The sequence below is a fragment of the Trichoderma asperellum genome, chromosome 6 (genome assembly GCF_020647865.1).
Source record: "Trichoderma asperellum chromosome 6, complete sequence".
NCBI lineage: Eukaryota > Fungi > Ascomycota > Sordariomycetes > Hypocreales > Hypocreaceae > Trichoderma > Trichoderma asperellum.
This window is the reverse complement of record NC_089420.1, coordinates 1,947,251-1,969,252: the sequence shown is the minus strand read 5'-3', so window position 1 is coordinate 1,969,252 and position 22,002 is coordinate 1,947,251. Positions and strand designations below refer to the sequence as shown.

The window sequence follows — 22,002 nt, the reverse complement described above, 5'->3', positions numbered from 1 at the left end:
TATAAATAACCACATGACGTGAACCCCCAAAACGCTGCCCAACGCTATGGCGCTTCCGGCCACTGACAGCCTCCGGTTCCTGCACTTGAGATCCTATGACCTGCGCAACTGCGCATATCGTGCGCGCCCCGAAAAAAAAAAAAAATGTCCCTATCTGTGCATAAGGGGGGGCCGGATAAAAGACAGATAAAAAAGTTTTTGATATTTTTTTTTCCTTTCTCTGTTTGTGCGTGTGTGATTCGTATTGCAGCCTCTTCGCATTCCACGAGATCGACCATCCATTCATACTAAGTAGTCCATCTCGGTGACCCTGAGAGCCAAGAATAAGCCTCCCATATTCACACTGTTCCTCACCCTAATTCGCTTGCGGCAATACGAGGCCCTCCCTCCCGAGGCCCTGTCTCGAACGCTATTATTTTATACCTTGGCTTTTTCAAAGTGTTCGTATGCACACGGCTTCTGTATCGTCAATCTTGTGCACGCCGCCTCCCTCACATACTTACAATACAGAGCCCTGTTCGCTGCATGGTTGCTGCGTCTGGGTCCGAAGCTTCTCCGCTGCTAGCACAGTAACGCCAGAGACTTGAGGGTACGCGCGAGACAGGGAACGTGCACCCTGCAGACGGCACAGGAGGGTACCAGCCCGGTATTTCCAGGTACCGCCTACCAGGCTGGCTCAGCTCTCCCGGTGGGCTTTTCTGCTGACAAGACGCAAAACACAGACCACCCCCTCTCGCATCTCTTCAAGACCAGACCACGAACACCAGCCTCTTGCAGGTCCCAAGCCCGGCCGTTCATTTCCCTTTCCTTTTTTCTTTCTCACTCTCTCGCCCTCACTCTCTCTGCTTGGCCCCAACGCCGCGAGGGCTTGTCGCAAGTTGTGCCGCCACGTCTGTCCTTTTGCTTCTGGCCCCCAGTTGAATGTGCGCATAGCATAGCGCATGACGGAAAGAGTGCGCTCGGCCTCTTTTTTTTGCTTTTTGTCGTCTGCCGCTCGTTGGATGATGAGGCTGTCCCTCAACCGCTGCTTTAGCTCTCCAGGACTCACGACTTCGATCCCGACCCAACGACAGACTCCGCCTCCCATCGGACGTCGTCGCTCGCTCATTTTCTTGAAAACCCGCCACCAGACGCTTTCTTCGACCCGCTAGCCAGCCACCCGCTTGGCTCCCGCGATCACGGCCCGTGGAACGATCATAAGGGGCGAGGGATAGACCCGACGGGAAAACTCGTCGCTACTACGAGCTTGGAAGGAATAATAGGAGGAAACCAAAGAAGAAGAAGAAAAAATAGAAGAAAAATAAAGACAGAATCGACAAGATGCAGCCGCAAGCCTCTGCCGCTCAGAGAGCATATTCGCAGCGGCGCTCTCCAGGTGCTGCCGATCCTGGGCCCCCGCCTTCGGTGCGAGCCATTTCTCCCGGCATCCCGCCAGGCCAAGCCCAGCGACAGTCCAACGTCTCTGTCAGGTCTGCTCCGTCAAGCAGCGGCTCTAGGAGGGCAAACCGCGAGGTATGTGGCATCTCCATGGGGAACTTGGCGCTCATCCCGGTCGTTGGAGCGCGACTCAAGCTGACGCCTTCTAACCGTGTGTGCAGGGTTCATCCGGATCGGGAAGTGGTTCCAATATGCCATTGTCGCAAATTGAAAAGAGCGTCACTCACCTGCTCGTAGCCACAAAACAGCTTCTCGAAACACTAACGCAATGGTCGCGCGGCCAGGCAACCGATGCGCAAGTCTCCGACGTCTACGTGCGATTAGGCTATGAGTTCAACATGGCTTGCCGGGCCTTCACGGCCATCAACGTTGACACATCCGACCTCGGCAACGTCCCGGATCTGCTTCGGAGTATACTCGAGGCCTGCCTCAGCCAAGAGGCCAGTGCCGAGAGCTTGGAGAAATATCTGCCTAGGATTCGAGATATCATCATCAACCTGCTCCACGGACTGAAGCGAAAACAACAGAGGCTGCGCCAGAAACAGGGGCGGGATAGGGAATCCTCTGTACCGGAGAGAACCACCAGCGTCAGTACGATTGCCAGTGGAAGCAGCGGATTGACAAATATGCTCGAGGATACCTTGGAGAGCCATCGACCAACTTCCCATCGACCCGGATCCGGTCCCCAGCCGAATGGTGGATCATCGCCCACACGGCGCTTCAACGCTGAACGAGACCAATCTAGGGGATCGGCTGCGTCAGAGATGTCCTCTGTTTCTAGCTCTACCATGCAGAACATGCCTGTAGTGCCGCCTTACCCAGCGGAAGAGTCGCCCATGCCTTCAATGCCTCCAGTGCCGCCATCAGCAGATCTTAATATCGATTCATTCCCACCTCCGCCTCCACCACCGCCGGATAATACATCTAGTGCTTTGGCAGCGCTTCAAAAAGGCGGTGATTTGGAAAGAAGGGCATCCCGACGCTACTCTCAATATCAGATCTCGAAACATCTCGGAGGGTCCGGTAGTGCCGTCCCTATGCTTCCCTCGCAAACCGGGACTTTACCGAATAGGGGAAGAAAGGAGGCCAGAGAATCGCTGCGCGCTGTTCAATCACGCGAATCTGTTCGACATAGCCGTACTGCATCGCAAATCAAAAGGGGCAGTACTTACAACAATTCCCCTATTCGAGTTCCCAGCCAGGTAGCAGAAGAAAATTTATCTGCCCAGCCAGCCGAGAGCCCGATTGCGAAGACCCCGGACGACAAGTATGCACCAGGTGCAACTCTTTCTGGGCCTCTAAACGATGCCAATCCTTTCATGGTCGAATCGCCGCAATCTGAAACCAAGAAAGAACAAAAAATTAAGCCAAACGATACCCCGACAACAGCACCTCTTCCCGCAGAGTCAAAGCCAAACGAGAACTATTTCCAGGTTTCGCCCCCGCCAACACCGACAAAAGACTTGACACTCTTCCTCCAGTACAAATCAAAAGTTAAGAAGATTGTTCTGCCCGAAGGTCGCGATGAACTTTCCATTGGACGCTTGCAGCTGGCTTTTATAGATAAGTTCTCTTGGAACACGCAGCAAAACGGCGCCGATTTACCCGAGATTTACATCCAAGACCCGGTATCTGGTGTCCGTCATGAGTTGGAAGACTTAAGCGATATCAAGGATCGAACTGTTTTGGTGCTCAACGTGGAGCCGCTCGACGAAGTTAAGCGACACATTGACGAGGGCATGTCTGCGCTTACCAAGATTGTTCGAGAGGTGAAGCAGAATGTGGATGACCAAGCCGTCACGCTCCAGCGGGTGTCAGATCGCCAACAAGAGACTGCCAAGGAGATGGCCCAGATTGTGGAGCAGGCTCAGCAGGCCCCTGTACGAGCTGCAGATGAACCAAAGACTCTGACTCTATTGGGAGCCGGAAAGAAGTTCAGCAGCGGCCAGATTGGAGAAGTCCAAACCTTGCGGCGCGATCTTGCTGTTCTCCGACAAACTTACTCCACTTTCCAATCTGAGATTCAAGCTTCCATGTCCACTATTCGCAGCAAAGCAGCAAATGTCAAAACAGTGGCTGCCAAGGCCGCAATCCCTAGTATGGATGGAGATAACGGATATGCCTACGTTACGAATGGACGGAAACAGCTCAACGCCGACTCGGATCGACTGGTTGCCAAGGTTGACGACCTCCAAGACTTGGTGGAAGATTTGCGCAAGGACGTCGTACACCGCGGTGTCCGACCACTACCTCGACAGCTTGAAGTCGTTTCTAAAGACGTTACTTCGCTCTCTAAACAGCTAAAGGCAATGGAAGATTACATGAACAAGGAGAAGCCGATCTGGACCAAGATTTGGGAAAAGGAGCTCGAAGATGTTTGCCAGGGTCGTGATGAGCTGCGCATTATGGAGGAGCTGCTTATTGACCTGCGCGACGACTTGGAGAAGGCGTCAGAGACTTTTGCTCTCGTGGAGCAAGCCACCAAAGAGCAGATGAAGGATGCCGGCACCGGCCCCAGCGCTGGTACCGCGCGTACTTTTTCCAAGGGCGTTAACCTCAGCAACCTCGGCAACAGCGTCAATCAGAGTGCCGCCAAAGAAGACATGTTGGGGGAGGTGCGAGCTTTGCAGCCCAACCACCAAGACCGTCTCGAGGCGATTGAGCGTGCTGAGAAGCTGCGACAGAAAGAATTGAAGAACCGTTCGGATAACGCACTGCATCGTGAGATTCGCAACTTTGTCGCCGAGGGCAAGCTGAAGAAATCGGGAGGCTTCGAAGAAGTTGAGCGAGCACGATTGGCCAAGGATGAAAAGATCCGACGTGAGGTGTGGGAGCGTATGAATGGCATGGTCGCTGAAGAAGATGAGGAAGAGGAAGAGGAAGAGGAAGAGGAAGAGGAAGAGGAAGAGGAGGAGGAGGAAGGTGAAGAAGGTGAAGAAGGGGGTGAAGGGGGTGAAGAGGAAGTTAATGAAAGTGCTGCCGGGAGCCAACCTGGTTCACCAAAGAAGGCCGAGAGCCCGACAGCGGCCAATGCCTAATGCAAAGGTCATTTTTTTACCGCAAGTCTCTTGCGGTGAATCGAAGAAAGGAAGCAAGGAGAGAAGAGAACATTGATTGATTGACTCTTTTCACTGGGACGGCTTGCTGTCAACCACAGAGTGGCTTTTGACGTATCCCTCTTTTTCAGGCCACCGACAACCCTTTTTTCCCGCTCTCTTATTTTTCCTTTTCTTTTTTTGTCAATGCCGAATATGAGGAAATCGAGTTAGACGATTGGGACAAAGACATCTGTCATTATCACGACCTCTTTCCTATTTTTTGATACTATATGTACTTGGACTGCCTGATACATGATTACTCTTGGTCGGGCTAGTCTTTTTTTTTTTTTTCCATTACCCCCCTTTTTGTTGTTCTGATTGTTGATCTTCACTACAATTTTTTTTGTTTGTTTGATATGAGATTGATGGAAAGCATTACATTACGTCTATGCGTGGAAAGCGGAGGAGAAAGTAATGAAGTTCTTTCGCTTGATGAAATGGACTGGATTGACTTTTTAATTAAGCTTTGTGTTGAATTGAATTCATAGCGGAGGCGAATGAGGGATCCTGCTTTTTTTTTTTTTTTTTTTTACATCTCTCTATTTTTTTCTTCTACTTGTCTTTTTGCGTGGTGGAGTTCCCCTCCCTTTCGTTATTTTTTATTCATTAACTATTACTGTTATTATCATTGTTAGCTCGCTCTCCCTTTTTTTTTTTTTTTTTTTTTTTTTTGGTTGGTATTAGGAATAACTCGATGCAAGCTCTCTGTATGGCAGTATCTCCTTTTTTTTGGTGAGCTGTCGGTGGGTGGCTTTTGATTACTTTGTTGAGAGATTGATAGCGCAGATCAAATAAATCATATCAAATAATTAAAAACCTAGATTCCAGCAAGGGGCAAGGGCTTCTTATAAGGACTATATTTTCTTAACAGTAAGACAATCGGTCACTTAAATGTAGTGTCATGAATTCAACGACGTCGAATAGCTGCCTACAAGTGCTAGTCACAAACACACAAGTCTCTTCTCTCTCTCTCTCCCCCCCCCCCCTCTCTCTCTCTATCGTCAAATTCACCAAAGTAATTCATTCCCTATTTGAACATTTGAAGCGAATAGAAAAAAAAAATTGAAAGATAAAAAATAAATCATAGACATCAGCTCCAACATCATCCCAATAATGCCAGCTTCTTCATCCCTGTAATAACCGGCGGTTCAAGCTTCTTACCCTGCTCTTGAATGAATTCCTGAAACACGCCCTCTCCTCCAGAAGCCTTCCACGCATTCGCCTCACCAGCTTGCTGCTGCTGCTGTTGCTCCTGTTCCTGCTGCTGTTGAAGTTGCTGTGCCGCCGAAATAGCGAATACTTCCCTCACCGCAACCTCGCAAGCCTCCGTCACGTCCGCCAAGAGCGCCTCTGCGGCTCTCGCTCGCTCAGCCATGCCCCTCCTCACGAGGGCGAAAACTAGCCTCTCGGTTTCGGATTTGGCAGCCTCCACGCGCTCGACAAGTCGTCGCACACTGTTGACCAGATACTCTTCCTCGTAGACAGTGCCCTTTCGTCCTCTAGCGCGCTTCTTTTCCTCTCGCCGACGGTTCTTGCTCGTAGCGCGACTGACGCCTGTGCCCGCGGTGCCCACGCTGCCTGCCTTGCCAGTGTAGCGAGTGAACAAACTGGCGGAAGTGCTGACGCGCGAACTTGCCGCTACGGAGACGTCATCAGGCAGATCCAGTCCGCCGGCACGCTCGCCTTCATAGAAAGCGAGGGGGTCTTCGGCAGCTTTCAGGCGAAGCTCAGCAATGCGGGGGACTTGGGCGCGAAGCTGGGCCTTGCAGTCAGCCAAGAATTCCGTCGTCCGGCCGAGTGCTTCGGCGAGCCCAGTGTCAATGGCGGTCTCAAGAAGCTCGGGACGTGAGTGTTGAATGACAAGGCGAATAGCCTCGGCGAAATGGTAGCCACGGCAGAGACACTTGACAGCAGTCTCGAGCGAAGAAAGATAATCGAGGTGGATAGTCGCGGCAGAGGAGAAGTCTTTGGCCTCCCAGAGGGCGTCTGCGAGGGCGGTAGCAAGCTCGGCTTTGCTGTCTGCAGAAAGGGGAGGATCTTGCTGGTAGGCTGTGAAGAGACATTCCTGCCAGCATGTGGCACCGGCTGAACGGTAGCAGTTGGTGGCTTTGGCGTAGTTTTTGATAGATTCGTATGCTAAACCTGCTTCCCGATATTGAGATTTCGATTCCAGATAGATGGCATAGATTTCAGTCAGTGTCTGTAGACGGGGCGGGTCGTATCGATAGAGTTTGAGGGAGTCTTGGTAGAGGTCGTGCTTGCTAGTGTACTTGCACAGTTCGTCGAATGCATCAAGAGCCTGGAGATGACCCAATGCCTTCTGCCGACGTGCGAGGTGGTCGTCAATCTCAAACTTTCGGCGAAGCTCAGAAAGAACGTGTAGGTTTTGAATAAAGGGCAGATATTCTCTTGGATCTCGCTGAGACTGTTGTGCAACAAGCAAAGCAAGATCAAGGTTGTATAGACCCAAAGCATTCTCGTACACTCGGTTGACATCCACGAGGAAGCATATATGTTCTACCGCCTTTTCGGCAAGTTTCTCGTCTTCCTGCATCAGCTCAGCTACAAGAGTCAATCCGTCATCCATAGCTGGAGGCACTTTGCAGACGTGCGCGGAGATGATGTTTTGGAGGTGAGTTGCTTTGAGGGACTGTAGGCCTTTCAGAACCGCGTCGCAAATTGCATTGACCTTGGAACCTTGAGGCTTCGTAGAGGGTGGCGGTTGTTCTGGGACCGCGTTGATGCTGTGGAAGTGAGCTTTGGATCGCTTGGTATCTTGATACATGGTCTGCGTGACATCTTCCTCTCGAAGTGATGAGAGGAATAGATCGATGTAAGAGACCTCGCCGAGTTGATCCAGGAAGAGTCCAACGCTTGAGAGAAACTGTTCGGGTTTGTGATCATATAGAATGTTCATATCGACTCGCTGCGATCGACAGTAAGAAAATGCCCGTGCATAGTTCTTCTCATCAATTAAGCTTCTGATACCGGCAACCACCATGGCTCTGGGGAAGATGGTTTCCAAGTTGCCTCGTGGCATTTGAAGTACAATGCTCATATTAGTTGGCATTGCTGTGACCAGACGGGAACCACGTTCTACGCTACGGCAACGCTCGTCCTTTTCAGGATCATCGCCAGGAACTTCCAAATCTGCGTCCAGTCAGCATGATAATACCAATTATGGGCTCTTTTTTTTTTTTTTGTAACATATAAACTTACCCTCAACGTCTGCTGTCAAGTGCACGTACTTGACAAAGTGATTGCTAGTGGTGTAAATGAGGTGATTCGGCGTAACAACAAAAGAAGTACAATTCTTGGCCAATAATCTAGAGTTGGCAAAGATGTGCCCCGCTCTCGAAAGTCCAAAGGCCATCTCGACGTCTTCATGCTTGCTGACTTCGAACCATGGAAGTTGCGTTGTGAACTGGAATGGAAGAAGTTCATGTCCAAAATTCGAGAGCCTGTACAATCTTCCGGATTGGTCCTGACCATAGCTCTCAACAGTAGAATCATCCTCACGAGTAGCGGTCGCTCCAAGGATCAGATTGCTATCTAGCATGCTAATTTCGGCAGTGTTTCCCTCGTCAGTCGATACAACCAGCTGTAGATGGCCCAAGTCATCTTGGTAGCTCATACAACGCAAGCTGTTGTCAGCCACCCAGCAGATTCTTAGGGGTATATGATGCTCCGGCATATTAGGGGTATCAAAGGGTAGCTTAAGCACCTCTACCGGCCTAGTTGATCGCCCATTTTTCAAAGGCAGCTCATAGAGGTCTACACCTTTCTGGTGCAGAACCACGAATGAAGAGTTCTGGCGCCCGAACGCTACGTCAACAACAGAAGACTCCGCTTTGATCTCGAACAAGGACATGGGCGGAGGCACATTGGCAGTGCGGAAGGGTGTGATCTTGACAGTCTCGCCATCGATAACGGCGACTACTCCGTTATCATACGGTAGGCGGCATGAGCCTCGAGATGTGTGGAAGATTTGCTCGGCGAGTATCATGCTCTCCGCCGACACTGCAGCAAATCGAAGGGCCTTCTCCGAGTGCCAAGCCAGGCAGGCAAACCCTGGGTCCATGGCAATTTCTTGCTTGAGATACCAATGGTAATTGCCCGTCGTCCAGAGTTGAATTGTATCGCTGAGAATAACAGCCAAGACTGTCGAGTCTGAGTTCCACTCGAGTCGGATCTTGGTGTCACTAGCATCCAAGGGGGAGCCGTTTGGCGAGCGCAGAGTAAACTGTCCATGGCGCAGACCGTTGCGCTCGAAAAACACAACGTCGACTCTATCCGCCAAGCGCTGGATACCGGCAATTAGATTACCAGACGGCCTCCAGCTCAAAGCGCCCTCAAATCCGTCCACGGGCTCGCTGACACTATCCAGCTCTCCCTCGCGAGAGTAGACTCTGATGGCGCGCCGAGAACCGCTTTGAACTGAGTTGACAGCTACATATGCGCCATCTCCGCGCCAGCTGATGGACGCAGACCCGTCTTCGTTTGAGCTCGGAAGGCCCTGGTCGACTTTCAGTGGTATCGTAGGATCTCTGAGGGCCTTGGCACCGCGACCTTCGAATTGTGTCTCCTTCTTGCCCCATCCTACGGAAACATGTTTTGACGCCTTCAGATCTTCTTCTGTCATGGTAACCTCGGCGACAGGATCGAATGTGCTTCCCATAAAGATGACAGTGTTGGCTTTTGTAACAACGGTCAAGAGCTCTCCGTCTGGGGACCATCGTGCGGCCGTAATGCCAGCATCGATAGATCCCATGATCTCAATGTGAACATCGAAGGGTCCTCCCGGCTCTTCTCGAACCGTAATGATATCGCCGCCTCCCAGAACAACACATGTCGTAGCGCTGCCGCTCAAGTACTGCAGATTGACGATTCGGTCGACGAGGAGATCGGGGGTCGGACTGGGCGCATCCCAGCGGGCGAGTGTGCGACGGGATCTTGAGATTTCATCATGTCAGTCAAACTGTTTCTCTCTTTGTGTGTGTATCTTTCTTTTTCTCTTGCCGTAACATCATTTCGGATAAACCAGATGATTCCCTGCAAAAAGGAAAGCAAGATAAAAAAAAATCCCAGCAGTAAAAGTTGCTGCCCCGCCCCCGCCTTCATTCTCACAAAACAGCAATATCTGCAAAGACGCACATTGAATCCTTCTCCGAAAGCCTCACCAGCTCGATGGTCTGATTCTGAGCCGTCGGCCCAATGGAGCACACAATTTCGTCATTCTCGGGATCCCAGCAGGCGGCAGTGATGTCCGGATGCCGCCATCTTCCGAACCGGAGGTTGCGAAGGTTGCGCATCGTGAAGCGGCGGCTTTGGAGGGGCTCAGCGCATGGATCACAAAAAGGAAAGAGAGGAGAAGAAACAAGAAAAAAAAAAAAAAACCCTGGTCGATGGGCTGATAGCGCGGGCGGGCGTCGCGTGAAGAATCGGACGACTGAGACTCGATCTGTTTTCGTTGCTTAATTCCTCCTTGCCTCAAGGTTGCATTCGAGGCCCTTTTCAGTCAAGAGTCGTGGATGTTGGCGGCCCTTCTTTTTTTTTTTTTTTTTTTCTCCGTCTCCCAAAGCTGGGCTGGATGGGCTTACAGCCTGAACCCGTTGTAGCCTCTGCGCCAGATCGGCGCTAACGGCCCCAAAGTTGATTCATGTTCTGGAGCCCACCTCAGTCTTGTAGGTACCTTGTGATGCTGTTGTAGCTGCTAGCTACTTAGCAGACATAGCAGTCTGAGCACAGTAGAATATAGCCTCAACGGATCTTTTACGAGCCATCGACATATAATCGACCGTCTCCTCTTGGCGACATGAATCTAAAAAAGAACACGAAAACAAACAGGAAACGTCGGCAGTTACATCCATCACCGCCACCAACAATGCAACTGCAAATCTCGACGAGACCGGCACTTTTGCAGCGTCATTAGCGGCTCTACAGTGCGTGCGACAGCGCCTGGTGACGGCACTCGGCGAATCACAGGCAGCGTCCAACCTCGGGATCTTGCTTCCCTGCCAGAGCTAAAAGCATCTCAACCAGCGCCCGACTCCTCTCTTGACTTACCTGCTTGTTTGTCGTTTCTCGCCGCTTCCCGCCGATTGTGATTCTCTCTTCACCTCACGCCTGGGTCTCTTTGCTTTGGAGGCTTGAAGAAGCTTTAATTGATTGCTTTCACAATCGGCGCCTTTCTGCTTGATATACCCACCCATCATGGACGTCTCTTACATTCCGCATGCCGAGCGCGTCCGCCGCAAGAACCGATCATCCACCAATGTCAACCATCTCTCGCTTGCTCCTCTGACCACCAAGTTTCCTCTTGATGATGATGAGGTTCTAGTTGACGCCGGCGTGCCGATGCCCCGACCCAGCACTTCGTATCTACAAGGCAAATCTGCTCCCACTACACCTCGGCTTCTCGCCAGCTCCGCAACCAACCCTCGCTCGCGCTCGAGATCACGAAATCGCACGCCTTCTGCTACAGGTGCCCCAATCACCAAGAGCAAGTCATCGTCGCATCTTGTCAGTGGCCATGCGACGAGAAAATCTACGTCCGGCACTATGACCCCCCGCCGGCGGCATGAAGAGGGACCCGACGGAGATTGGCTGCTGAGAACTGGCGCAATGATGACTTTTGAAGCGAGGGAGTACAAGGGCCAATCATGGCTCATCTCGCGCCAGAGCTCTACGAACCTTACAGGCATCCGGAACATTGAGGACGTTGCGTTTGAAGACGAGCTCGCTCGGGAAAGAGAAATCACAAGCATGCTGACGAGCAGACGCGGCAGTCTGGCTGACGATGACATGTCTATTTCCGTCATTGGAAGCAAAATACACAGTCGGTCTCAAAGCCGATCCCACAGCATCCATGGCAGCCGGAGCCAGCTCATGACACCGATAGAACGAACCGTAGACGACGGCTCGTACTTCCCCAACCAAGAGTCGCTCGCGGGACCCGACTTTGTCGACCTTGACGAGAGGCTGGAGGAACTGGAGCGAGACACACTGGAGGACGCCGAAGCCGACGTCAAGAGGCTGATGCGACGCGGCACCGGGGGTAAGGCTTCTTGGATGACGGGCTTCATGGGATGGTCGCTCTTCTCAGTGGACGAGCACGAGGAGGAGACGGATGACGATGACGAATCAGAGTACGACGAGTCACTCGCAGATTCTCGATCGCACGTGGACCGCAGTGCTTGGCTGAAGCGCCACGTCGAGGGACCGTTGGACCCGGAGGACTTTGTGCCGCCTCCAACGACGGATGAGGGAGGCTGGAGTGATGCAGCTTGGCTGCTTAGCGTAGCATCAAAGGTTATCTTTTGAGAAGTGGGAAATCTATCTATATCATGTTTTTTTTTTGGCGCGAATACGAGAAACATCTCATCGCTGGCAGCGGTAGTAATGGAATCTACTTGTCAAGTCGCGATAAGGGCATCGTTTTCCTTTTCTCTCTCTCTCTCTCTCTCTCTCTTTTTCAATCTAATGCATTAATATTGGCCATTTTTTCTTCCCCAGATAAACGATCGATCGATAGATCGGCCAAATGTTGTATCTTTAGTCTCAAGTCTATGTCATCGTTATATAAAGAAAATTCAAAAGATACTCTCACAATGTGCGGCACATGGCAGCGAAAAGAGCCTCTTATGTGTAGACGGATAACAGGCATCATCTAAGCTGCCAAGTCTACCCTTACATAATAACAAAAAGAGATTTCTTCTCATATTTAGTAGCTAACCCGTCCATTTCCCAGAGGAAATGGTTAAGTGAAGTGCGTTGGCAGCTGTTACACGTACTAGCCCAGAGATAAAAAGTGCGTCAACCTCGTCAATAAACATAAACCGGATGTAGCTGAATGACAAGTGAGAACAGAGTAGAGATGGGCCTCTCAGTTTCGCCAACATACAGGTTGTAAATGGCAACTGCTGGCGGAATACAATGAAATCTACTACCGACTGGCTTGCATAAATGAAGGTTTACAAGGTAAATTGTGCGGGAAGCTGACCTAGAGAGCGCGTAGCTGATTTTTGCGATTTTTGCGGATTTGGTCGGAATCATAAGTGTACCTACCCTCTTAGGCTTGAAAAGCATAAATCCAGCAACCTAATTGGCTAAACTGCTTTATATAACCCTGTTTTTTGGATGGTGATTACACTAGAATGGATGGTGGATAAGCGGTCCCTATTATAAAGTATAAACAGCCCCTGAAAAAAAATAAAAAAATAAAAAAAAAAAAAACAAAGAGCCCCTTCTGCCTTGTCCATAAAGGAAAATAAAGAAAGGGGGAAAAAAAAGGAAAAAAAAAAGACAAGGAATATAAAAAAGTAAAAGAAAGAAAAGAACGAAAAGTAAATACATTATTCAGTTGGATTAGCTTTAGTATAACGCCTGATTTTAAGGACAATATATTAGGATATGGCCAAAATATATAATTTATTTACACCTACCTAACCAACAATTTTAACTTTTGCATGCAGTTGCTATAGAGATAATTGTGCAAAACAAAAAAATTTTATTCTTAGCACCAGTAGTAGGTAGTAATCTGTCCACTCCACCTCTCATGAGAATAAAGACGGGATGCCTCTGCTTAGAAAAGAGCCAAAAAGTTTTGCTCGATCATCTAATATCACAACGCAGCCGAAGATCAATACATTTCACACAAATCATCTGCCAACATCACCACACAGCAAAATTTAAACAAGCAATTACTACTCTCTTCTCGACATTATACAAAGAAGATGGATCTGCATTTGGCAAAAATAATTATTTGGCGACGCTTGTAAGTGTATTCGTGGATTCTTCAATATATGAAAATTGATCTTTACCAATACATATTAGTTGCGATTTCATTATTTATTTAATGATGTATACAACGTTAGAATACTTGTAAGTGTATATATAAATTGTTTCATATTAGCGATTTAATCCTTACTAATATACACTAGTAACGATTTCGTCCTTTCTTTTATGTTTTTTTGCTTTATGGGTTGCCTTTTTCAATACCTTGAAAGAACTTTCGAACAGCCCGATGGCCTCATGTGGCAATATTTTCAAGATGGATTCTACAGAAGTGTTATCTTGGAGTTTTTGCGTACTTTACTACGCTTAAGTGCTCAACCAATTTTGGATGAGAGATGCCGAGTTAAAGAGCACCTTGAGTAGTTCCAATAAAGCAGAACATCCCCAACAACTTCTGGCGACCGGGACCCATTAGACGAACTCGTGCTGGGTAGATCAAGTTCCTCCTCTACATAGATATGATTCATCTACTAGATCAAGCTCACCTTTAGAGCGATCCATCTACTTAATTATTAGGTATTGTCCAAAGTAGTATGAGCTCACAATAAAAACTTCTTTCTCTAATCTAACATCTTCGTAAATAACTTGTCAAATTACAAATGCACTGCCGAGCATCAAGCAATTGAAATAACCAGTGGTATGCACGTATATTCAAGAGTTTCTGAGGCCAGTACGAGCTTCAAGATAGCCCCCCTTTTATTGCATTGTATACCAACTGTCTACAAGTAGGTACTGACCAGGTCTTCATGCTAGTTGGGGATATAAGCTCATTTCCCTTTGGGTTCCAAGAGAATCTTATCTGCTTTTCTCCACAAGTGCCTCACCATACCTGGCCGATGCCCTAAAAGAAGCCTAGATTGCCACTCTCCCAGCCTTTCCTTCAAGCGTATCATACTTACGGTTGACCATATATTTGAATCCCACTGTAGAAGAGATCACACGTCAGTCAACGAATAATGTGGTTTCAATTGAACGTGTATTTAAGCAAGTATCAAACGCAGACACTTAATATCTACGGGCCACACGCCTTATTACTCGGTACCCTCCATCTCGGAGACTTTGTTAGGATCATTCATTCTTGATGGATCATGGGCCAAGATTACTTACGAGAGTTGACGGTGCCATGGAGAACTCAAGAATGTGCGTTCATATTGTTGCCAAAGAGGCGCATGTCCCGGACGTTGCTGACCTGGACATTGTCCTCGGCAGACCTGAACTCTGGGAGCTCGCGCCAGGGCTCTTTGCGGTTGCTCCAGCAGAAGTGTCAAAGCCCTCCGCAGCCTGAGAGTGCTCGGGTTTGTTTGAGTGAAGGGGCTCTCTGGGAGCGTAAGCTCCAGCGTCAATATCAGAAGGCATGTTGAAGAGTTTGATTTGGGCTTGATGGCTAAGTAAACTTCTGCTTAGTATCCAAGATTCAATTATCAGGTGAGTGGATGGATTGCGAGTCCAAGTAGGAGAGAAGGGAGTCGAGATCCCTCATTATGTATTATTCCAAAGGGCATAAGGGATGGGGGCGGGAGCCGTGCCGGCACCAGAAACGTGATCCCGACAATTCTTCTTTGATAACGCAGCTTTTGTGAAGAGCCTCGTTTGCCTTTGGGTGGTAACAAAGCATACAGGATGGGTTGCAGTTGCGCAAGCAGCTAAGGCTACCGCGCACATCGTGACTAACTTATGAAGCTCGGATCAAAGTGTGCATTCACGCCTCTTCTGCAAGGCTCACCGACTTCGTCCACCACCGTAAGAACCTGTGCAGATCCCACAAAGTCACTTCAAGTCACTCCGACCGGCTGGTCCTTTCTCTTTTGCCGCTTCTTCCGAGCTGGCCAGTCTGACAGGAAAAACACGTCAGTCCTGGATGCCTTCGATTCTGCAGCTCTGCGCTCGGACTCGGATAATTGGCGCCAACCTTCCACGCAATCATCACTTCCTCCAGCAGCAGAGAGGCGACCTGCGTCTTCTCCATACATCCAAGCCCTTTCAATCGCTTCGCTCAGCACCAGGGATGGACATCCCACTATTGCCCCTCTCTGATGGCAACCAGATACCGATGGTGAGCTCTATGTAGACAGAGCACCAGCGCGTCGTCAACACTAACGAACATCTGCAGTTTGCCTTAGGCACTGGAACGGCTTGGTTCAAGGAGGTTGGAGACACAAACTTTGACCAGCGTCTTGTGGATCTAATTAAAACGGGTATTGGGAAGGGGTTCTACCATCTTGATTGCGCTGAAATGTATGGGACCGAAGAGGAAGTCGGTCGTGCCATTCAAGAATTAGGCATTCCCCGCGAAAAGCTCTTCATCACCAATAAGGTCGCCCAAGGCATCGACGACATCCATGCAGCACTACAGGAGAGTCTCAGGAAATTGCAGACCAACTATTTCGACCTGTGTGTTTCACTATCTGATGGTCAAAACAATCTCGTAGCAGAAGGACTAACGCCATCGCAGTTATTTAATTCACATTCCATTCTTTGCCGAATCGGATGCCGACTTCCAGCGTGCATGGAAGTCAATGGAGGAGATCAAAAGGGCTGGCAAGGCCAAGTCGATAGGTGTAAGCAACTACTTACGCCCTCATGCCGAGGCTACACTGGCCGGTGCGACCATTCCACCCGCTTTTAACCAGATTGAGTTCCATCCCTATCTGCAGCGCGGAGACAATTACTTGTCGTGGCTGCGTGAGAATGGCTTGCAAGTGGGCTCGTTCAAAGGCCTGACTCCAGCATTCAGGGCTCCTGATGGACCACTGCGTGAGCCCTTGTCCCGCATTGCCAAAACGTATGACACCACTGAGGCAGCTGTCCTTATCAACTGGATCATACAGGACAAGATTGTGGCTGTTACCACCACCACAAAGCCTGAGAGGCTAGACGAGTATGCCCAGGCTTTAAAGATCAAACTGACTCAGGATGAACTACAAGAGATCACGGATGTAGGCTCCACATACCACTTCCGCACCTCTTGGTCGGAGCATTTTGAAGCAGATGATCGATCATGAGAGAGAGTTGCCATGTCGATATGGAGACTTAAGCAAGAACGAGGAGCAATTGTCATGTTTAGCATATCCGCGTGACTCGGAGCCAGCCTCGATCTCGGTTCCAGACGAATAGATAGACAGCTTAAATAGATGGGACCTCAATGCTAGAGCCATATCCATAGCTTTCATAATCATGTTTTGTTTTCAAAAGAACGCCAAGTCCAGGCTCCCGTGGCCTTGCACTACGCCATCAGACCAAGTTGATAAACTCATAACCTTGACAGTAGCTTCCAGTAATGCCATCTCGGTAATTTTCTGCAGTTGCAATGTCTAGTTCTGCGTATGTTGCTCTGAATATCGCCGTCCATGCTGCCAACTTTAATCGTCTCATGATGATAGTGTCGGGCCCCGTGGATGATACCTCGGTCGGCCACGCGATTAAGCTAACCCTCTACTTTATGTTCCATATACTACCATGACTCCTTGATGATAAGTGGTGGGGTTATCTTCGAGATGGGCTTTCCAGCAAGTCGTCGCCCGGCCGGCTATGCAACTCCTATATTCTTATATGAGGTCCACCTATTAACAACGCCTGGAACAAAGCGACGACCGTCTTAAGTGGTGAGCACCTCTCTAGTATATCTCTTTAAATTAAGCTATACATTTAAAGCCTTATTAGCATGCGGCTCAGGAAGTGGGTTTTTGGGGTAATCATGTTGGCTGGTTGTAAGATATGGGCATAGCCAATGCCAAAGGTACTTCTTGGAGACTTTCTCATTTCCCCCAAGATTTATCCCCAGAGCTGACGAAACAATAAGCTCATCATCGATACACTGTGTTCTAGTTATACGCTTGATCGGGGCCATCTGAAGGTGGAGAGATGTATTTGTGGGCCGGTGAGCTGGGTTAATGGGAGGAATTACTCAAGAGAATCTGAGCGTATATGGCGAACGATAGAAGCCGGGATATAACTCGTGAGTCTACGGGTAGTGGTAGTTTTGTTAGTATATGTAGGCTGTATTTGTTTGATATTTTCTCGCTTGGAATACTGCCGTGGATTGGGAAGGAGGTGAAGCTGTCTGATTCGAGATACAGTAACTGGACTCATAAGAATCATTAGAATCATTAGAATGTTGGCAAGGTAAGTACTAATGGGGATGTAGTGCGTAATGTACAGTTGAACGCACCATGTTCGGCTCATGTCATGTAGGTGAGGCTGCCCCGCGTGATGGTCTAGCATCTTGTCGTTCATCCAGGTGCGACGTTTAATTATTTCTACAATTGCTCATCTCATTATTCTGAATCAATATGGATAACAGCACCCAGGCGCTGATCTCACACAATATAATTGGCGACAATGCACGGATCCACCAAGGCAATGTCGATATTGCCAATCACCAAGGCGATATCAGCATTACTAACACACAGGGCCAGGTGCAAATATCTTGTTCGTACCATCGTTATGCTTCTGAAGCCACAATATTCATTCTAATGACTTTAATTAGCCCATTATTCCAGCCCCTCCAAGAATTAAAGCTCGATTACTTGCCTGCTACTTTTGACGCTGTGAGCAGGCAGCACGTTTCTGGCTGCCTTCAACATACGAGAGAGCAGGTACTATGATATTCGGACGTGGATTGATAGCGATAGCGAAAAACGCATTTATTGGCTAAATGGCATGGCCGGTACTAGAAAGTATACCATCTCCCTAACGCTTGCTCGCGAATATTCTAAAAAGAAGCAACTGGGAGCGAGCTTCTTCATTTCTAGAGGTGGCGGTGACCTCGCCTCGGCTAGGAGGTTTACAAGTACCATAGCCGCTCAGCTTGTAGAATATTCTTCAGTACTACGGCAGCATATTATAGATGCTTCTACATCGAATCCTCGGATCAGTCACCTCACTTTGTATAACCGATGGGAAAAGCTTATCCTAGAGCCTCTAAACCTACTAGAGCCGAACACTGTCCAGTCGCCACTTGTGATTATAGTTGACGCTCTTGACGAGTGTGACGACGAAAGGGATATGGTGATGTTGATTGAATGTTTTTCGAGCGCTGTTGCGAATGTCAAAAAGACACCACTTCGAATATTTGTTACAAGTAGGCCGGATAGGCCAATTAATCTTGGATTTGGCAACATATCTATCGAATCGCACCAATATTTCGCCCTCCATAGCATTGAACAGTATATCGTGGATGGCGACTTGAAGACATACTATCTTCATCAACCGGCACAAGCGGCTCGGCGACATAGCTGGGATGAAAGCATAATACTTGATGATATGATTCAATCCCTCCTGCAAAAGTCGCATGGACTATTTATCTATGCCGCAACAGCCTGTAGATTTATTCATGAAGGTGGCATCCTTGCAGAACGGCGGCTTCTGAATCTTTGTGCCCCTGGATCATCCACTTCTGGAGCAGAAAAGGAGTTTGATAGTATATATACTACAGTGTTGGAGCACTCGTTCAGCGGGCAATTAAACTCTGAAGAAGCTGGAATATTACAGCAGAGGTTTCAAAAAGTCGTTGGGTCAATTATGGTATTGTTTGATGCGTTTACGTTAAGACACCTCGCTGCCATTATCGACGAGCCAAGACCCGTGGTAGTATCAGTGCTCAATAATCTTGGATCTGTTTTGGAGATCTCTGAAGACGACGAAAAGGAAACTGATATCCTACACGCCTCTTTTAGAGATTTTTTTCTGGACTCAGGAAGATGCCATAACAAAATATTTATAATTCCCGCCAAACAGCTTCATTATGAGCTATTCGAACGGTGTTTGGTGATTATGCGCAGCTCTCTACGCAAAGATTTGTGCGAACTTAAAAAGCCAGGGACAAAGGCGCAGGAAGTTTCCAAAGCTCGAGTGAATAAATATATTCCTGTTATACTGCAGTATGCGTGCAGCCACTGGATGGAACATCTACAGAAGAGTGAACTAAGTTGTTAAATCATGAAGGCATAGTGGAATTTTTTCGAGCTGATTTCCTTGGCGGGCTAATATATTGTTACTGGATTTTATTATAATCATTGGAAACAGAAGTTAGTAGCATTTTTTACACTCAGCTAAGCCTCCAATTGTTGCTGTAATCACTTCAAATATGCCGGCTCAGTAGGAAGCTTGAGTCAAAAGTATAGGCATGCCAGGAATTTTGAATTAAAGAAACCAATGTGACTGGATCGGAACACTGACTAAATTCAGCAGTGTTTGGAACTTAGTGCGAAGTGGCTTTTGAGTTCGGACTCCAGAAACGCAAGTAGCTTGGATCTCACATATAAGCAAATTGCTTTCCCAGTCGATTGTATCGCACTATATATGGCAGATCCAGCTGTGTCATTTCTCAGGCGCGAACTTAAGACACAGATCCCATGCCCTAGGCGGGGCTTGCGATGACGACGCCAAAGGTAAGACACAAGAGCAGCCGAAAACGATGCACTGGTTCGCGGCGACACGTCCCCGCGGACAGCTCTTGGCTATTTACTGGGCATGGCCCTCTTTCTTTCCTGTGGATCTTGGGTATTATTGGATAGTCAGCTTTAGGCATCCTCCCATCTTGGAAGGCTGTTGTTGCTATTCTTGAAGTGCTGCCACGAGGCATGGAGATACTGATGCAGCTGCCTTTTTCTCTTCCTTTTTTTAACTGCTCTCTATAGAGAGTAAGTAAATCAGGCTTCCAGCAAGTAAAACGACAAAATACCCTGGCATCCTGATCTGAGGTAGGTAAGGGCATGTGCCGGAGATGTCTTGAATTATGCGGCATAACTAAGACCACCTTTATCTATGGGTCTCGCGTTAGAGCCCCGATCAATGTCCTGCATGTGTATTTCTAATTCGATAACGACAAAAAAAGGCGAGACAGCATATACATCTCTGTCTCATATTATCGACGCATCCGGTCGTGTGGCAGTAAAATAGTCGACGTCTATGTCTCATATGCAGCTGTGAAGCTTCAAAAACTAAAAGGAAGGTCAGATATTGTCGTTCAGATATCACTCAGTCAGTGGCCCAGTATAAGGCCTGTATCTGGAAGATATAAACCCTTCCTACCTCTTCTCACCCCATGTCTGTATATAGAGATTAAGAAGGCCCAATGCCACCTCGCCTTTATTTCATATATTCTCTTTAGTGCATGCCTTTCCAGTTTTCTACCTGCTCATCTAGGGTTTAGTATTAAAATGGCTTCAACTTCCCCGAATATCATTCTCAACGGCAGTGACGGGTAAGTACAATTGCATTTACGAAATGTTAGATTGGATTCATCACCCCGCTCTTAACCATAAGCTATTCAATATCTGTTTCTTCACGTCATGTACCTGTGTATGGCATCCGGATGATATATATGCCTAGCGTCTGTCTGGATATCTCGAGTATACAATGGCCAAGGTTTATGTGCGCGTCAAACAATGTAACAATCTGGAATGAATGCTGATCGAATTTCATAGCGCTGGCAAACCGACCACGGCTACTAGCAATGGTGACTCTCGGGGCTCCCATATTCATCACAACAACAGTATCGACCGCTTCTTAGCCGACAGAGGCCAAAGAATTCCGGTTGGCTTTGGCCCAGCCCAAACACAAAACGAGGCCAAGGCCGCCGAAGAAGCTCGCATGTTCGAAAATCTGCGTAATTTTGATGTGCAGTTTGGCTGCGACAATTCTCCAGGAGATGAACTTGCGCAAGATCAAAATTCTGATGGTAAATGACATTACCGCATCGGGTGCATATGCAATTGGGCACGATATATATTCCCCAAGAGGTAGCGAAGAGTTGGCGTTGATAATGGCTGCGTGCATTTACCCAGATGGGTACTTTGTCAACGCGATGCTCAGCATAGGTATAGTAGTGCAATATTTAAACTATATTCTGCATGATATATATGTGTAGCAACCCAAGACCAACTAAACTTAATCTATAATTACTCTATACACTGTCCAATTGACAATACAAACTCTTAATACAGAGGAGTCTTGTAGGCATCAAAGTGGTACATCTAAGTATCAGCGGAAACTTGAGCATAAATACAGCTGAAGGAGGTGGTATTGTTCGACCACAAGGGGCACATGGGCCAACGACAGAGGCTATCGACCGCTGGTACTGTTCAGGGCATTGAGAGCTGTGGGCGACGCCGGGGACCAAGAACAAATGGTAAATGTCGTCCATCTCGACGGTGCTAGCGTTGTAGGTTGCGTTGGGATACATGACACTGCAGATAGACTCGTAAGAGTGCACTGAGGATGCCGTAGGGATGGAACTGTTATGCTCGCCGTACACGTGGATGACCTTGCCGCCGGCGGTCTGGAAGTCGGTGAGATCTGGATACGTTGTCTACAGCGAGCCGCCGTACTTGTTCATACCGAAGACCACCCACTCCTTCAAGGTGTCGTAGGTGACGCTAATCAGAGTGGACAACGTATCCGAGTTCACCCGCTCCGGGTAGCGAGTCACCCACTCGCCGCCCAGGCCGGAGATGTCCAGCTCCCACACGTCGGTGGTGGTGTTAAATTGGGTCTGAGCGCCAGTAAACTCGGCACCGATGTGATAACTGATGTAGGCACGCCGGCCGACCTAGTAGAGCTGGTCGGACGTGGCATGTTGAAGAAGATTGCGCGTGAACTGCTTGTCCAGTGTGGCGAGCTCATTGTGCGCCTGGTAGCCTGGTAGTCGAACATGTACGTCGACTGCCAG

At 48.6% G+C, this 22,002-nt stretch overlaps 8 protein-coding genes across 9 annotated transcripts; 7 read left to right on the top strand and 1 right to left on the bottom strand.

Moving 5' to 3' along the window:
* Positions 1–452: 452 nt before the first annotated feature.
* TrAFT101_010096 (uncharacterized protein) lies at positions 453–5,321 on the top strand. Its single transcript, XM_024900045.2, has 3 exons — positions 453–656; positions 723–1,512; positions 1,599–5,321. The coding sequence occupies exons 2-3, from the start codon at positions 1,321–1,323 to the stop codon at positions 4,473–4,475; spliced, it is 3,069 nt and encodes a 1,022-aa protein (XP_024760964.2). The 5' UTR covers positions 453–656; positions 723–1,320; the 3' UTR covers positions 4,476–5,321.
* Positions 5,322–5,415: 94 nt separating this feature from the next.
* On the bottom strand, positions 5,416–10,069 carry TrAFT101_010095 (uncharacterized protein). 2 transcript variants are annotated; one of them, XM_024902484.2, is made up of 3 exons: positions 9,690–10,069; positions 7,755–9,487; positions 5,416–7,685 (listed from the first exon to the last, which is right to left on the bottom strand). In XM_024902484.2, exons 1-3 carry the CDS (start codon positions 9,845–9,847, stop codon positions 5,638–5,640), a joined length of 3,939 nt encoding a protein of 1,312 aa, XP_024760965.2. In that variant the 5' UTR covers positions 9,848–10,069; the 3' UTR covers positions 5,416–5,637. The 2 variants fall into 2 exon arrangements, with proteins under 2 accessions (XP_024760965.2, XP_065984962.1); XM_066128837.1 differs by lacking the exon at positions 9,690–10,069 and having other exon boundaries at positions 7,755–9,578.
* A 257-nt stretch (positions 10,070–10,326) lies between these two features.
* On the top strand, positions 10,327–12,134 carry TrAFT101_010094 (uncharacterized protein). The gene has a single exon (XM_024908023.2). It carries the CDS (start codon positions 10,749–10,751, stop codon positions 11,856–11,858), a length of 1,110 nt encoding a protein of 369 aa, XP_024760966.1. The 5' UTR covers positions 10,327–10,748; the 3' UTR covers positions 11,859–12,134.
* A 2,320-nt stretch (positions 12,135–14,454) lies between these two features.
* TrAFT101_010093 (uncharacterized protein) lies at positions 14,455–14,616 on the top strand (the record flags this gene model as incomplete). The annotated part of the gene is made up of 1 exon (XM_066128836.1): positions 14,455–14,616. One exon carries the CDS (start codon positions 14,455–14,457, stop codon positions 14,614–14,616), a length of 162 nt encoding a protein of 53 aa, XP_065984961.1.
* A 573-nt stretch (positions 14,617–15,189) lies between these two features.
* On the top strand, positions 15,190–16,333 carry TrAFT101_010092 (uncharacterized protein; the record flags this gene model as incomplete). The annotated part of the gene is made up of 3 exons (XM_066128835.1): positions 15,190–15,384; positions 15,442–15,722; positions 15,784–16,333. 3 exons carry the CDS (start codon positions 15,190–15,192, stop codon positions 16,331–16,333), a joined length of 1,026 nt encoding a protein of 341 aa, XP_065984960.1.
* Positions 16,334–17,620: 1,287 nt separating this feature from the next.
* TrAFT101_010091 (uncharacterized protein) lies at positions 17,621–19,265 on the top strand (the record flags this gene model as incomplete). The annotated part of the gene is made up of 2 exons (XM_066128834.1): positions 17,621–17,759; positions 17,887–19,265. 2 exons carry the CDS (start codon positions 17,621–17,623, stop codon positions 19,263–19,265), a joined length of 1,518 nt encoding a protein of 505 aa, XP_065984959.1.
* A 1,226-nt stretch (positions 19,266–20,491) lies between these two features.
* On the top strand, positions 20,492–21,020 carry TrAFT101_010090 (uncharacterized protein; the record flags this gene model as incomplete). Its single annotated transcript, XM_024898679.2, has 2 exons — positions 20,492–20,535; positions 20,759–21,020. 2 exons carry the CDS (start codon positions 20,492–20,494, stop codon positions 21,018–21,020), a joined length of 306 nt encoding a protein of 101 aa, XP_024760969.2.
* A 553-nt stretch (positions 21,021–21,573) lies between these two features.
* On the top strand, positions 21,574–21,978 carry TrAFT101_010089 (uncharacterized protein; the record flags this gene model as incomplete). The annotated part of the gene is made up of 1 exon (XM_066128833.1): positions 21,574–21,978. The coding sequence occupies one exon, from the start codon at positions 21,574–21,576 to the stop codon at positions 21,976–21,978; it is 405 nt and encodes a 134-aa protein (XP_065984958.1).
* Between the last annotated feature and the right edge of the window lie 24 nt (positions 21,979–22,002).

Excerpts from the sequence above, each read along its gene's own strand:
- TrAFT101_010095 (XM_024902484.2), bottom strand. The coding sequence starts at position 9,847 with ATGCGCAACCTTCGCAACCTCCGGTTCGGAAGATGGCGGCATCCGGAC. Across the intron at positions 9,488-9,689 it reads CTTTCGGAGAAGGATTCAAT|ATCCCGTCGCACACTCGCCC; the intron begins GTGCGTCTTTGC and ends TGAAATCTCAAG. Across the intron at positions 7,686-7,754 it reads CTTGACAGCAGACGTTGAGG|ATTTGGAAGTTCCTGGCGAT; the intron begins GTAAGTTTATAT and ends GACTGGACGCAG.
- TrAFT101_010096 (XM_024900045.2), top strand. The coding sequence starts at position 1,321 with ATGCAGCCGCAAGCCTCTGCCGCTCAGAGAGCATATTCGCAGCGGCGC. Across the intron at positions 1,513-1,598 it reads CTAGGAGGGCAAACCGCGAG|GGTTCATCCGGATCGGGAAG; the intron begins GTATGTGGCATC and ends CCGTGTGTGCAG.
- TrAFT101_010094 (XM_024908023.2), top strand. The coding sequence starts at position 10,749 with ATGGACGTCTCTTACATTCCGCATGCCGAGCGCGTCCGCCGCAAGAAC.